At 42.7% G+C, this 14109-nt stretch overlaps 1 protein-coding gene across 19 annotated transcripts in view; it reads right to left on the bottom strand.

The window, feature by feature from the left end:
* Positions 1 to 14109, bottom strand: part of LOC127427958 (calcium-dependent secretion activator 1) — a 167003-nt gene that overhangs the window by 23644 nt on the left and 129250 nt on the right. For 14 of the 19 annotated variants that reach the window (XM_051675951.1, XM_051675941.1, XM_051675938.1 and 11 more), the window contains 3 exons: positions 13046 to 13187; positions 12550 to 12702; positions 2356 to 2511 (listed from right to left, as the gene is read on the bottom strand). In XM_051675951.1, coding sequence (XP_051531911.1) covers positions 2356 to 2511; positions 12550 to 12702; positions 13046 to 13187 — 451 coding nt within the window. The remainder of the gene's footprint in view (positions 1 to 2355; positions 2512 to 12549; positions 12703 to 13045; positions 13188 to 14109) is intronic. The other 5 variants (XM_051675949.1, XM_051675946.1, XM_051675950.1 and 2 more) reach the window with 1 other exon arrangement.

Raw genomic sequence — 14109 nt, forward strand, 5'->3', positions numbered from 1 at the left:
TCACTGCAAAATATGTGCTTGACATTTCACATTTTGCTTGACACCTCCTGCCTTCAGAATAATGTTGTTATACATGCACAGACAAATGAAAATTCTGTTTCATGCAGATATCAATATCAGAAATATCCTGACAATTTAAACGGCCTGGATCACCTGCTTGGATGTCATGGACTGACTCTCATGATTAGCAATTCAGAGGAACTTTTGATCCTGATACTGAAGTTTTGATACTGGCTGATAGAATACGCGCTTCAGAGGAAGATTTTACTGTAGATGAGTGCTCAAAACACTGGATTTCCGTGAGGTTTGTGAATTACATCTGTTTAAACGAGATATCTGCATATTTACAGATAGTATATAATATAAGTTTTATTGATATTTGCCTTTTATCATTAGAAAAGTTACAGGGAAATGTTGAGGAGAGACTCTCAGAATATGTGCTTCAGAGGAAGATATATGAGCGCTACACAGTTTGCTGGATCTGCTGAAGTTGTGTGAGGTTGGTTTATTACATCTGTTTAAACGAGATATGTGCATATTTGCAACCTGTATATCATATTAGTTTTATCGATATTTGCCTTTTTTATCATTAGACAAGACAGTTAAAAGTTACAGGGAACTGATGAGGAGAGAGAGAGAATGAAACAGGTGAACACTTTAACATAATGAACTCAAACGCTATGCAGACCATTTACATGAGACTGTGTTGCACACCGGTCTATTGTTGTTGTAACACGATGGCACTTAACAACAAAACGAACTGTGACTGGTCATTTATATGTCTCAGTCACTTCACATGCAAGCAGGCAATTCTCAGTGCCCTCAAGAAACTAATCGCCCAAACAGGAAAATGTATCGGCCAGTGCCAATTATTTAAAAAATTGTGAGGTAATTGTTTGATTGGTTGTTTTTGTCAATTTAAGCAGATTGTGTAATCTGCGTTAAATATGTAAAGCTATTTTTAATATCAGCTGTTTTTTTTACCTCTATGTTGGTGTGCAGTCGACAAACTGTAGGGAAAAAGATAGATCTGCTATGTTTTTAGAACACTTAGGCATTTTACTGAAGTGAACAGACATGTAGACACGCTTTTTTATACATGAATACGTAAGGACGTTATTGAAACTCATAATTAGTATAAGACTATTATTGTTGTCTTTTGATAAAAGTCATGCTCAGCAGCTCACAAACTGTATGGAAATTATACATTTGCTTTGTTCTTATAATGCTTAAAACCTCTACTAAAGTCTCTTTGTAGGTCTGTAGACATATACATTTTAAAGGATTAAAATTTTCTTTTGATCGTTGATTCAGTGACTAACTAATTTCACACAAGACACTCATTTGTCACCACCTTCTGGCATTACCAGAAATGGTCACTGAATCATTATATCGATCTGAATGAATTTTGGTGAACGTAATCAAAACACTCAAGCTACTTGGATTTAAATCCCACAATGCACAAGCACAGAGTAAAAAATTATATTGTGCACATGCACAATTGTCATTATTGTAATTGATTAAATAATTTATTCAGGACCAGCTTGTGCTCAGTCTTTTATTGTCATGTGTGAAACAGAAGCAAATGCTCCACAAGATGGCCTTTATTTTTGCAGCTGATTTTACAAAATTATGCAATTATTTTGCAATACTTGATTCTTTAAAATACTACAAATATTAAAAGTAAATAATACCTATATATTAATATAATACTTATACTTATATATTAATAAATACTGTAATATATTGATACTGCACTGTAAGTGTTGGGTCTGTGCGAGTCACCTACTGACAGCTGTGTCCCCCCACTTTTAAAATGATTGCTACACCCCTGATCATGCCTTCAGATGAACTGGAGGAATGCTCCTAAGAAGATACAAGACGCTTGACAACACTAAGTAGAGAGATTACAGATGTGGGAAAGGGCATTGAAAATCTGCTAGCCCTTTTTCTGTAATTCCAAAGGAAAGGCCAACAGATTTGTCAAATATGGTTTTACCACTTGCATTTATCCTCTGTAACTGGGAAGGAACAATGTAGGGGGATTTGCTGTTTTCTAAAGAGCTCTTAGATGAAAGAACTTAGACGAAAGCTGACGAGTGTTTACACTGGCTGCAGAAACACGTCATGAGGAATTAACTCAACTGAACGTAGTGCTGTTTGCATACTTGATGCTGTGGCCTCAAATTCTAATTAAGTGTTTTTTCTCCTTTTTTGAAATTCCTTAAAGAGGTGATAAAGTTTCTTATGCAGAAAAGGTGTCCGCTTGAAAAACACTACATTGGATGCTTAATTTGATTATTTATTGTAAAACAACACTTGGAGTTGTTTGGTCAAAATGAATGCAAGTCTTACCTTTTTACACAGGACTCGATCATGTCACTGGACATGAGTTTGAGTCGGGTCTCTAGGTGTTTTGCGAACTCTTCTTCTGGCCAGTGCAGGTCTTTGATGAATGTCTGTAGGGCATCCAACTTCCAAAACAAATCTTCGGATGTCCCTGAACCATTACTGCCAAGACCAGGACACGTGCAGAGGAGACAGTCAGAGGGTTATGTTAGTCAAAGCTGTGGATAAGATAACTTGGGAGGGACAGCTCAAGAACAGGTCAAGATCTTGGAAGGTCAAGGGGCGGGAGGGGTGTCAATGAAACAAAACCAATTTAACTTTACACTCCAGGATGTCGTTTGATTTTGTTATTTTTACCACTTCTCGATCGTTATTCAGTTGTCACATAGAAGATGCTCTTGTGGCTTCAAACCAACCTCACTGTCGATCGTTCCATTGTAAAAATAAGTGGTTAGTTCTAAAACAAACTGATAACCAATCAAGCTTTGCCAGATTCTTTGAGAACAGGAAAGGTAAAAACAAGCACACTGAGATCAAAGGAGAACCACAGGATCACAGGTAAAGGCTGCATGTGTATGAAGTGGCGAGGAGAAGCAGCAAGATCAGACCAAAAAAGTGAGTCACATAGATCTGTTTGGATAGAGCTTATTTCAGCTCCAGATGGTTAGAAATAATTGAAGACTGGACCATAGAAACAAAGAGAGACTGACTCTCATGCCACTCCTTACAGCCCGAGCAAAGAGTCCTCAAACAGCCAGCAGGCCAAGGCATCTTCAGTGGAAACAGATTTTAAGAATGCCTAAAGCAATGAGGAGAGCTTCAGACTGAGGTCACATTAGGGTGGAAGACTCAAAGAGAGCTTTCACATCTAGTTCATTTGATGGTTTTCCAAATCACTGCAGATCTATTAAAAGTTTAGATTTAGTCAGTTGTTATGAAAAGCCATTCTAAACAGGAATAAATGTTTAAACAGGGTTGTCTAACAGTGATGTCAATTGAAGACAAAAAATTTTAAAGTAAATCTTAAAAAAATGACTGAAACTTGTTTTTGACTGTAACAAGAAATTGGATATTTGAGATCCTGATCCAATTTAGACTTCGGGCCCTATTTTTTTGAGTGCACAAAACGCAGTGCTATACACACAACAACTTGGCGCAACAAATTCTAAGTGCAATTTTTGTGCCAGCACAAAGCGCAAGTTGGTGCAAGTGGGAGTGTTTGCACTATCTGTGGGTATATGCATGCAAACTGTGGGTTTATTGTTTGTTAATGAAGTGGCAATTTGCTCTTTTCCTGAGAAATAGATCATTATGATAAGATGTTTCAAAAGTACGTCTGTTTTTAGTGCAAAGTCTAAATTCAGTTCCTACATTTGCAGTATGGATATTCCACCAGCAGGTGGTAATAAAGTTAATGTCCAAACTCTGAAAATAGAGTGGAACATCAAATTATGTCGTTGACAATCATTGTTTTATGAAATAAAAATGAATGAGATTTGTGTTAAACCATCTAGAGATCATGGGTTCCCTATCTGTCACTCACTCGAAGTTGTGTCGATGTAGTGACACTAGGGGTCACTCTTGGGAGCCCCGAACACCTCTGCTTTTTGAAAAAAGGCCAGTGGGAATTGGCGAGTGGAATTTGCATGCCACTCCCCCGGACATACGGGTATAAAAGGAGCTGGTATGCAACCACTCATTCAGATTTTCTCTTCGGAGCAGAGCGGTTGCATTCAATGCACTGAATTCAATTCAAACTCAGTTCTCTTTACCGTTCACCTAAAACTGCTGGATTTACGGTGCATTTCAGCAGCTTCTCCCCCTCTGCACCCGTGGAGTGCAGAGAATGCCCCTGGGCGCTTCGGCAGAGCAAAAGAGTATATTCTAAAAGACTATATTTTCTTTCTAAAAGAGCGGCACACACGGAAACATCTTCTTACAGATGACTTTCCGTTTGTGTGTTATTCCTGGTTGCGGTCGTTATCTCTCCACTTCTGATGGCCACAATCGCTGTCTTACGTGTCTGGGTGCTGACTACGTGGAGACATCATTCGTGGATGGGTCTTGTCCTCATTGCGAGAACATGACCATGGCAATGTCGCGGTCGTGGCTTGCATTCGTAAGAAAGCAAGCCATCCCAGTGGCTCCCCGCCTCGGTCCTTCTACCTACGGGTATGAGGTCGTGCCGGTTAGTACTGGGGGTGATTTTGGGACCTCAGTGGGAGCACATCTGCCGGGTAAACCCCCACGGACCTCCCATTCCCCAGCATGCTCGCTTGCCCCGGTCAGGCTCTCGGATAAGACCGGCGGCTCGTCTCACGGCGGGTTCGACCTCTTATTCGGAGCCTGGGAAGACGATGAGTTATCGAGCGCAGCATCGGAGAGCGGGCTCATCCACTCTGATGCAGATGCCTCGGCTGGGCTCCCTCCTTCGGGTGTGGTCGCCCAGTCTCAGGCCGACGCGGAGAAGACGGACATGCTTTCCTGCTCTCACTACCCTCGATGGTGGGGCGGCCAAGGGGTATTCGGTGATACCCCAGGTGGATAAAGGCTCCCGTCCAGGGCCTGTAGGTTTGCGTCGTTCCTGACGGCTAAGGCCTACGGTGCTGCTGGACAAGCTGCCTCTGCCCTGCACGCCATGGCTCTCCTGCAAATTCACCAAGCCAAGGTGCTAAAAGAGCTGCACAAGGGTAGTTCTGACCTGGGATTGATGCAGGAACTGCGTTCAGCGACCGACCTCACTCTCCGGGCGAAGAAGGACACGGCACGGTCTCTCGGGCAGGCGATGTCCACCCTGGTGGTCCAGGAGCGCCACCTTTGGCTCGACCTTTTCAAGATGAGAGAGGCCGACAAGGCACGGTTCCTTGACGCCCCATCTCCCAGGTTGGCCTATTTGGCGACACCGTCGAGGACTTTGCCCAGCAGTTCTCACCGGTGAAGCAGCAGACGGAGGCCATTCAACACATCCTGTCCTGTCGTGGCTCAAGACCCCGCACCCCGTCTGCTCATTGCCAAGGGCGTCCTCCTGCAGCAACAACACCGGTGGGCCCGGCCACGGCGTGGAGCCTACCGCTGGAAGCAGATGCCACCTGTCTCACGGCCGGCGGCTAAGAACCCTAGGAGGCTTCGAAGCGCCCCTGAGATGGGTGACACATGGACGAGGAGATCCGCTTCTACGGAGCTGGTAGACAGACCACTCCATCCCCCGGTGGAGGGCCGGTAGGAGAATCTTTTGTTTCATTTTTCGCTGCATGCCCAATAGGGTGCGGTACCCAAAACTTCAACAAAAGAGTGTTTTCCTTGTTCTCTGGTTCACATGTCAGGTGCGCACGTCCGTCGTCACAACCGCCGTCACAACTGCCGTCCACCGTCCCATTTCGGCAAGTTTGGAAAATGTATCGGCCAGTGGCAATTATTAAAAAAATTGTGAGGTAATTGTTTGATCGGTTGTTTTTGTCAATTTAAGCAGATTGTGTAATCTGCGTTAAATATGTGAAGCTATTTTTAATATCAGCTGTTTTTTTACCTCTATGTTGGTGTGCAGTCGACAAACTGTAGGGAAAAAGATAGATCTGCTGTGTTTTTAGAACACTAAGGCATTTTACTGAAGTGAACAGACATGTAGACACACTTTTTTATACATGAATACGTAAGGACGTTATTGAAACTCATAATTAGTATAAGACTATTATTGTTGTCTTTTGATAAAAGTCATGCTCAGCAGCTCACAAACTGTATGGAAATTATACATTTGCTTTGTTCTTATAATGCTTAAAACCTCTACTAAAGTCTCTTTGTAGGTCTGTAGACATATACATTTTAAAGGATTAAAATTTTCTTTTGATCGTTGATTCAGTGACTAACTAATTTCACACAAGACACTCATTTGTCACCACCTTCTGGCATTACCAGAAATGGTCACTGAATCATTATATCGATCTGAATGAATTTTGGTGAACGTAATCAAAACACTCAAGCTACTTGGATTTAAATCCCACAATGCACAAGCACAGAGTAAAAAATTATATTGTGCACATGCACAATTGTCATTATTGTAATTGATTAAATAATTTATCCAGGACCAGCTTGTGCTCAGTCTTTTATTGTCATGTGTGAAACAGAAGCAAATGTTCCACAAGATGGCCTTTATTTTTGCAGCTGATTTTACAAAATTATGCAATTATTTTGCAATACTTGATTCTTTAAAATACTACAAATATTAAAAGTAAATAATACCTATATATTAATATAATACTTATATCATACTTATATATTAATATATACTGTAATATATTAATACTGCACTGTAAGTGTTGGGTCTGTGCGAGTCACCTACTGACAGCTGTGTCCCCCCACTTTTAAAATGATTGCTACACCCCTGATCATGCCCTTCGAATCGCCCCTGAGACGGGTGACACATGGACGAGGAGATCCGCTTCTACGGAGCTGGTAGACAGACCACTCCATCCCCCGGTGGAGGGCCGGTAGGAGAATCTTTTGTTTCATTTTTTGCTGCATGCCCAATAGCATGCGGTACCCAAAACTTCAACAAAAGAGTGGTTTCCTTGTTCTCTGGTTCACATGTCAGGTGCGCACGGCCGTTGTCACAACCGCCGTCACATCCGCCGTCCACCATCCCATTTCGGCAGGTTTGGCGCTCCAGCGGCGGACCCCCTGCCCCTGCATGCCCAGCTGTGGCACAAACACGTCCACACCAGGTTGGCTCCGACAGACTGCAGGGACAATGTTCCTCCTCCCCCCCTCCTCGACCAATCTTATGGTGGGTATCAGGAGCCAGGTAAGTGCTTCGATATCCCTTCCACGTCTCGGTTTTACCTCGACACAGGCCCTTCCTGTGGTTTGCTTTTAAGGGCCGGATGTACCAGTACAATGTCCTCCCCTTCAGCCTGTCCTTGTCCCCTCGAGTCTTCACGAAGGTCACAGAGGCAGCCCTTGCCCCACTAAGAGAAGTGGGTGTCCGCATACTCAACTACATCGACAACTGGCTGATCCCAGCTCACTCTCGAGAGTTACTGTGTGCACACAGGGACCTGGTGCTCAGGCACCTCAGCCATCTAGGGCTTCGGGTCAACTGGGAAAAGAGCAAGCTCTCCCCAGTTCAGAGCATCTCTTTTCTCGGCTTGGAGTTGGACTCAGTCTCGATGACGGCACGCCTCATGAACGAGCGTAAACAGTCAGCTGAACTGTCTGAAGGCGTTCAGACAGAAGACAGCGTTTCCACTGAAATTTTTTAGAGGCTCCTGTGGCATATGGCATCCTCTGCGGTTGCCACATCGCTTGGGTTGATGCATATGAGACCGCTTCAGCTGTGGCTTCAGACTCGAGTCCCAAGATGGGCATGGCGCCGTGGGACACATCGCTTCTTCAGCCCTTGGAACGACCTAGCATTTCTACGGGCAGGGGTTTCCCTAGAGCAGGTCTCCAGGCACGTCATGGTTACAACAGACACTTCCAAGATGGGCTGGGGTGCCGTATGCAATGAGCACACTGGCTCCTGGACTGGCCCACGGCTGCGTTGGCACATCAACTTCCTCGAGTTGTTAGCAGTACTGCTTGTCCTGCGGAGGTTCCGGCCATTGATCCAGGGCAAGAACATGTTGGTCCGGACAGACAACATGGCGACGGTAGCATACATCAACCGTCAAGGCGGTCTACACTCCTGTTGCATGTCACAGCTTGCCCGCTGTCTCCTCCTCTGGAGTCAGCAGTGCCTCAAGTCGCTACGAACCACTCACATCCTGGGCGACCTCAACATTGCAGTGGATGCGCTGTCACAACAGGTTACGCTCAGAGGAGAGTGGAGACTCTACCCCCAGGTGGTCCAGCTGATTTGGAGTCGATTCGGTCAAGCACAGGTAGACTTGCTTGCTTCCCGGGAATACTCCCACTGCCCGCTTTGGTACACCCTGACCGAGACACCCCTAGGTATAAATGCGCTGGCACACAGCTGGCCCCCTGGACTACAAAAATACACGTTTCCCCCAGTGAGCCTACTTGCACAGACTCTGTGCAAGGTCAGGGAGGACGAGGAGCAGATCGTCCTAGTAGCACCCTACTGGCCCACCCAGACATGGTTCTCGGACCTCACGCTCCTCATGACAGCCCCCCCACCCCCCCACCGGCGAATTCCCCTAAGGAAGGATCTTCTTTCTCAGGGATGGGGCACCATCTAGTACCCGCGACCAGACCTTTGGAAACTCCCAACGTGAAGACCCCCAGAGATGCGCAGTCGGATCGGTGCTTTCCTTCCTGCAGGAGAGGCTGGAGGGGCGACTGTCCCCTTCCACCTTGAAGGTGTATGTAGCCGCCATTTTGGCACATCACAAGACAGTGGATGGTAAGTATTTGGGGAAGCACGACTTGATCAATAGGTGACCCTATATGATATATCTTCCACTAAATCGTTTCCCTGTCGGTAAACTGCATCTTCCTTGGGCAGAGGCCCCTCTGCCCCCGGTCACCATGCTTATAGAAACTCCTCCCCCCTCAGATAGGACCTACCATGCGACTTCTCCACATGACATATTTCCGACAAGACTCGGTAAGACTGTGTGATGTATTTCCACTCTAAATACCCCCCCCCCCCCCCCCCCTTCTCTGGGTGGAGTGTGGTCTCCGCGGTGTCTTCCCCTTGGGAGTGACACCCCTCCGACATAAACATTTATGGCCCCCAGTCTTTTAACAAATTCCACTCTTTTTGGGGAGAAAAAAAGAGGAAAAGAGGCCACAGCTGGGCTAGCCTGTCCCTATTAGTTAGGCAGTCGACTTGTTCCCGAAGGGCCGTTCGACGCTCATAAGAACGTTGGGGGAGGTTACGTGATGGCCTGGTGCGCTGGCTACGAGGCACACAGTGGTCTGCCCATCTCGCACCGCCAGTCCACGTAACACAGTTCAGCTAGTTGTGCCGTTTTGTATAGGGACCCCTAGTGTCACTACATCGACACAACTTCGAGTGAGTGACAGATAGGGAACGTCCTGGTTACTTCCGTAACCTCAGTTTCCTGATAGAGGGAACAAGACGTTGTGTCCCTCTTGCCACAATGCTGAACTACCCACTGAAATGGCCAGGACCTTGTCTCAGCTCCTCAGCACAAAACCTGAATGAGTGGTTGCATACCAGCTCCTTTTATACCCTTATGTCCTGGGTAGTGGCATGCAAATTCCACTAGCCAATTCCCATTGACTTTTTTTCAAAAAGCAGAGGTGTTCGGTTCGAGAATCCCATTTCCTGTCACTGTCATAGAAATAGTTCTATTCTTCTCATTCATTGCATACAGTCCATTTACACTACCAACTCCTTATGAATGTGCTGTCTTTGTTTATTTATAATAGGATGATATAATAGGACACAGATTGCAATAACCAGAGAAGAACCTCAGAATTAAATTTAATGTGACCCACCTATTAGCGCTTTGCGCACAAAATTTTGCCAAACACACCTGCGCCTAGGCTTATCGCATGCTTGCACAAAAATATCAAAATTATGGCCATGCCCATTGACTTTGCACTTATGACTTAAAGCATAGCACTACCCTTAACGCTAGCGCTCTTAAAAAATACAACTACATTGAACCAATATTGAACCATTTGTGAAAAACACATAAAATGACTTTTGTGAGGAAGACCGCCATTTAAGGTTAATGGTTTCTCACACAATATTGTAAATGTCACCAGTCACCAAAGTCCTTTTAGAGACCTGCCATTTGGTTGCAACTGAAAAGAGATGCCTCTTGCACTGAAGCTCGTGTGTGTGTGTGTGTGTGTGTGTGTGTGTGTGTGAGACTTCAACCCATGTATCCTATTCTATACCAAAAAGGGAAAGGAAGAAGATGTTGGAGAGATACAAGATTTTAAAGCCCCATCATTAACAGCAGGTTTGATTTTTTTAAACTGATTCATGACCAGATGGCAATGGTGAGCATTTAATCATTTGACCATGATGTTGATAATATTGTTGTTTAAAGGTGAAGTGTGTAATTTCTGTGCCACTGTCAGCACCAAATGGAATTGCAATCCATTTGTTTGAGTGGCCTGATAGAGCTGAGCACTGGCTCGAAACATGGCATGAGATTTGGGAAATGGAAGATGGGATTTGGAAAAGTTTCTTTGAAAACTGTCATTATTTTTGCCATTTCCTTTGGTGCCACAAGTGGCGCAAAAATGACACACTTCACGTTAAATGCTTAGCTATTAAACCCAGCCTGATTTCATGAAAATGATGTGACTGTGGCGACATTTTTGCAAAATGATATTATGTGGTTTTTCCGTGTATCTTGACAGTTTTGAGGTTAAATGTCTACTGTGTGGAATTGAGTTGAATTTTCTTCTAAACAGATGAGTTTTTTAAGTTTCATGCTCTATCAAATTTTGAATCTACAAAACCTACCTACCTACCCTAAACCTTGAACCTAAACCTAACTGATTGTCTCATAAAAGCAAAATGGAAGTTGAACAACAATTGCTGATGCAACTATGTAGTTTTGTGGTGCTTCTGTGACACTTTTGACTCACGTGCTACTGTACAATTTGGTCTCATTTGAAAAAGCTTGTAATTGCAGTTGGTTTTGTGAATTAAACATTCAAATGTATGGGCTTACAAGTGATGAACTATAGTGAAAGTGTTGAGATGTCATAACATTGTGTGAGGAGCAGGGAGAAAAGGGTTTATGAAATGTTAATCTGATGTGTAACTTTGCGATTTTTGTGAAAGTGAATGAAAGTCACTGTTGCAGCGCCTCTAGTGTTTATTTCATCAAGAAACTGCTTGGTTTATTTCACCAAGCCACATAATAATTATTTTGCAAAAATGTAGGTATAATAGCATTATAATATGAGAATACGTTGAACAAACCACAAACATGTCCCTATAGTGTGGTATTTGTATCTCCCAACACTTCAGCATGCTTAGGGGTAAAACCTCTCTATGGGCTTGTTCCATGCTGTGGCCTTAGCAGTGACTTAACTGAAACAGAAAAGTAAATAGAGGTGTAAGGTCTTTTTAAAGGGACAGTACACCCAAAAATGAAATTCTGTTAACATCACACTAATGTTATTCCAAACCAAGTGTTTTGGCTTCAAGTATTGATAACCTTTGGTGTTTACCTGCTATTACACCTTAGACATGAAGTGTTTAGACAGGTTTAGAGAATCAGTTTTTTATAATCATGTCTAAATATATGATGAAATTACCTTGGCTCACCTCTGTCAACTCCTAAACCACAAATGCTTAATTTATAGGCAACTAGTAGAAGAAAACTTTCAAACATGTTAAAAAATGTTTTAATGTTTAATTCTATGTGTACAGTTTTGTAGGAAAAGGTTTGTGAACCCTTAGGTATTACTTGTGGGATTTCTTTACAAACTGCTGCTATAATGTGATCAGATCTTAATCTACTGTAATTCATAATATTATATGAAAGCATACTTAACTAACAGCAACAGATACAATATTTTACACATTTCTATTGACCAAAATAAAACAAAAAAAGATGGTAAAACCTGTGAACCTAAAGGATATTGGGCTCTTGTGAAGCATCTGTTAATCTGTTGCAGAATGTTAAGGCATCTGTTTGTGTTTGTTGCCACTGATGTGCATTGTGACACATGACAATGATCCAAAACATTCTTTATAATGACTCGATCAAACCAATTCTCAAAGATTTGGTAGATTGCCAAAATGTAAGGGATGATCTTGTCTAGGTGTAAAACTGTGAAATGGGAACAATGTTGTTAGCAAAATGGGAACAATTAATATTATTAATAACAAGCATTATTATTTATATTGGTAACAGTATTATTAGTGTTTGTTAATGTTGTTCACAATCATTTTGGAACAATAAACAATATTTTACGCAATCTCTATAGCCTAATAGTTAAAAAATTTTACTACTAAAAATTAAATGTAAAAAGACGCATGGGGTCTTCAGAGAACTGTTTACTGATGACTCGATTGTGAAACGAACCATTTCGCTGAACTGAATCGGACTTCCCTAACGCTATCCTAGAGGCGTCGTTTTAAGATTTACCAAATTTCATTAAGTTTTTCTAGTCACAGTATGTTGTTTGAATTAAACCTGTATGCACTTAAATGGGAATGAATGTAAATTGAATTAAATATAAACTATTCATGCTAAGGCCACACATGCATGTATTAGAATCCAATACAGACTCAGTACACACTCTGTTTCCGATAAACCCGGCATCCAGTTGGGGGTGGAAAAGCTAGGCATTTGCATTGGCGGCAGATTAACTGACACTGGTAGATTTGGTACTTTAGGCATTTGTAGATTCACATTTGGTAGGTTGACACTGGGCAGATTACTTGTTAAAGTCCTGTGGAAAGGGAATAAAGAGAAAAAAAGAGTGACGTGATGCAGATACACAGATGAATGCGGGGTGATAAAGAAACAGGATTGTGAATGTTTAGAGTGCAAGATGAGGAATTAATTCAGTGATAGGAAAAATATGTGATTGTAGAGATGTGTGTTTGAAAAAAAAGTGCAAATGAGAAGGGAATAGCAAATCACATCATCACCACTTTGGATCTGATTTTAAGAGAAAACACACACAAAGCGTTTTTGCTAAAGTGAACGTTGTTGGTTAATGCTTCAGTTATAAATTCTTACAGTCACACCTTTGCAGAATCAACACTAAAAAAGTAAAATGTTTTTCTTACTTGACAGGTTCCCAAGACTCTCGTTCAAATCCTCTGTGTATGGACTGAGCTATAGAGGACTCCATTAGATCCACATACCTCACCACCAGAGGGGCGAACAAGTCTTGCAAGTGCTTATGGAACTTCCCATTACACAGATTATCTGAGAAAGTAGGAAATAGAGACAGAGAAGAGTGAATGAATGCTGAAATACAGCAATAGCAGTAAATGGTTGACTTAGTACAAAGAATGTGAAAAGCACGACGGAGGCAAAAAATAAGTGTTGTGTTTTGGTGACTAAGTGATAGCAGTCACTCTTCCCTCTCTCACTCTTTCTCACTCATTCTGTACTCAAGGTCATACACAGTAGGTGCCATGTTTGTTGCTTCCCTGATTGCTCTGTTCCAATTAGCCACTTGAGCGGCGGTGGTTGCACACTTGGCTGTGTTTGTCCGCGAGCGAATAGCCGGGGCAGTGGGGTCTCCCAGGCTCCTCTGTTTTAGACCTCATTAGCAGCATGAATGGCTTCTGCTTTAGCGCCTGTCTGGTGTTACGACTATTTCATGCCTAGCCCAGTGCTAGAGGCAGAGGAGGATAGTGACCTTCCATGTTGAATGTCCTATTGCACAGATGTAATGCACGCTGTAGGCTGTGGCTTGTTGGTGTTTTCTTGTGTTTGTGTGAACTTGCTTGTGTGTGAGGGGACCAGGGGGTGGTGTTTTGTGTCTTTGTACCTAGTGTTAAAGCTGATGCTTCGCATTAGTGTATGTTTACTATTAAGAATAATTTCAAAGTGTTAATTTAATTTAAACTGTTAATTTAAGCTATTATTTCATACATAATAAGGCAGTATCTCTTAGGGAAGTATAAAAAAATATCATCAATACAGCCTCCAAAGTTATACTCGGCAGGCACCAAATACAAGTAAAAATTGGCTTTTGCAAATCAATAAAACGGTAATGGCCAGTTGGTAACTGTTGTATGAATTGCAGGTTACGTGATATAAATTGCAATGTAAGAACGATAGTCTGACTCTCGCCTCGAGGTACAAAATTGAGATGTGTCTCGATGTTTTGTGACAGGTG

This window comes from Myxocyprinus asiaticus, chromosome 37 (genome assembly GCF_019703515.2).
Source record: "Myxocyprinus asiaticus isolate MX2 ecotype Aquarium Trade chromosome 37, UBuf_Myxa_2, whole genome shotgun sequence".
Taxonomy (NCBI): Eukaryota; Metazoa; Chordata; class Actinopteri; order Cypriniformes; family Catostomidae; genus Myxocyprinus; species Myxocyprinus asiaticus.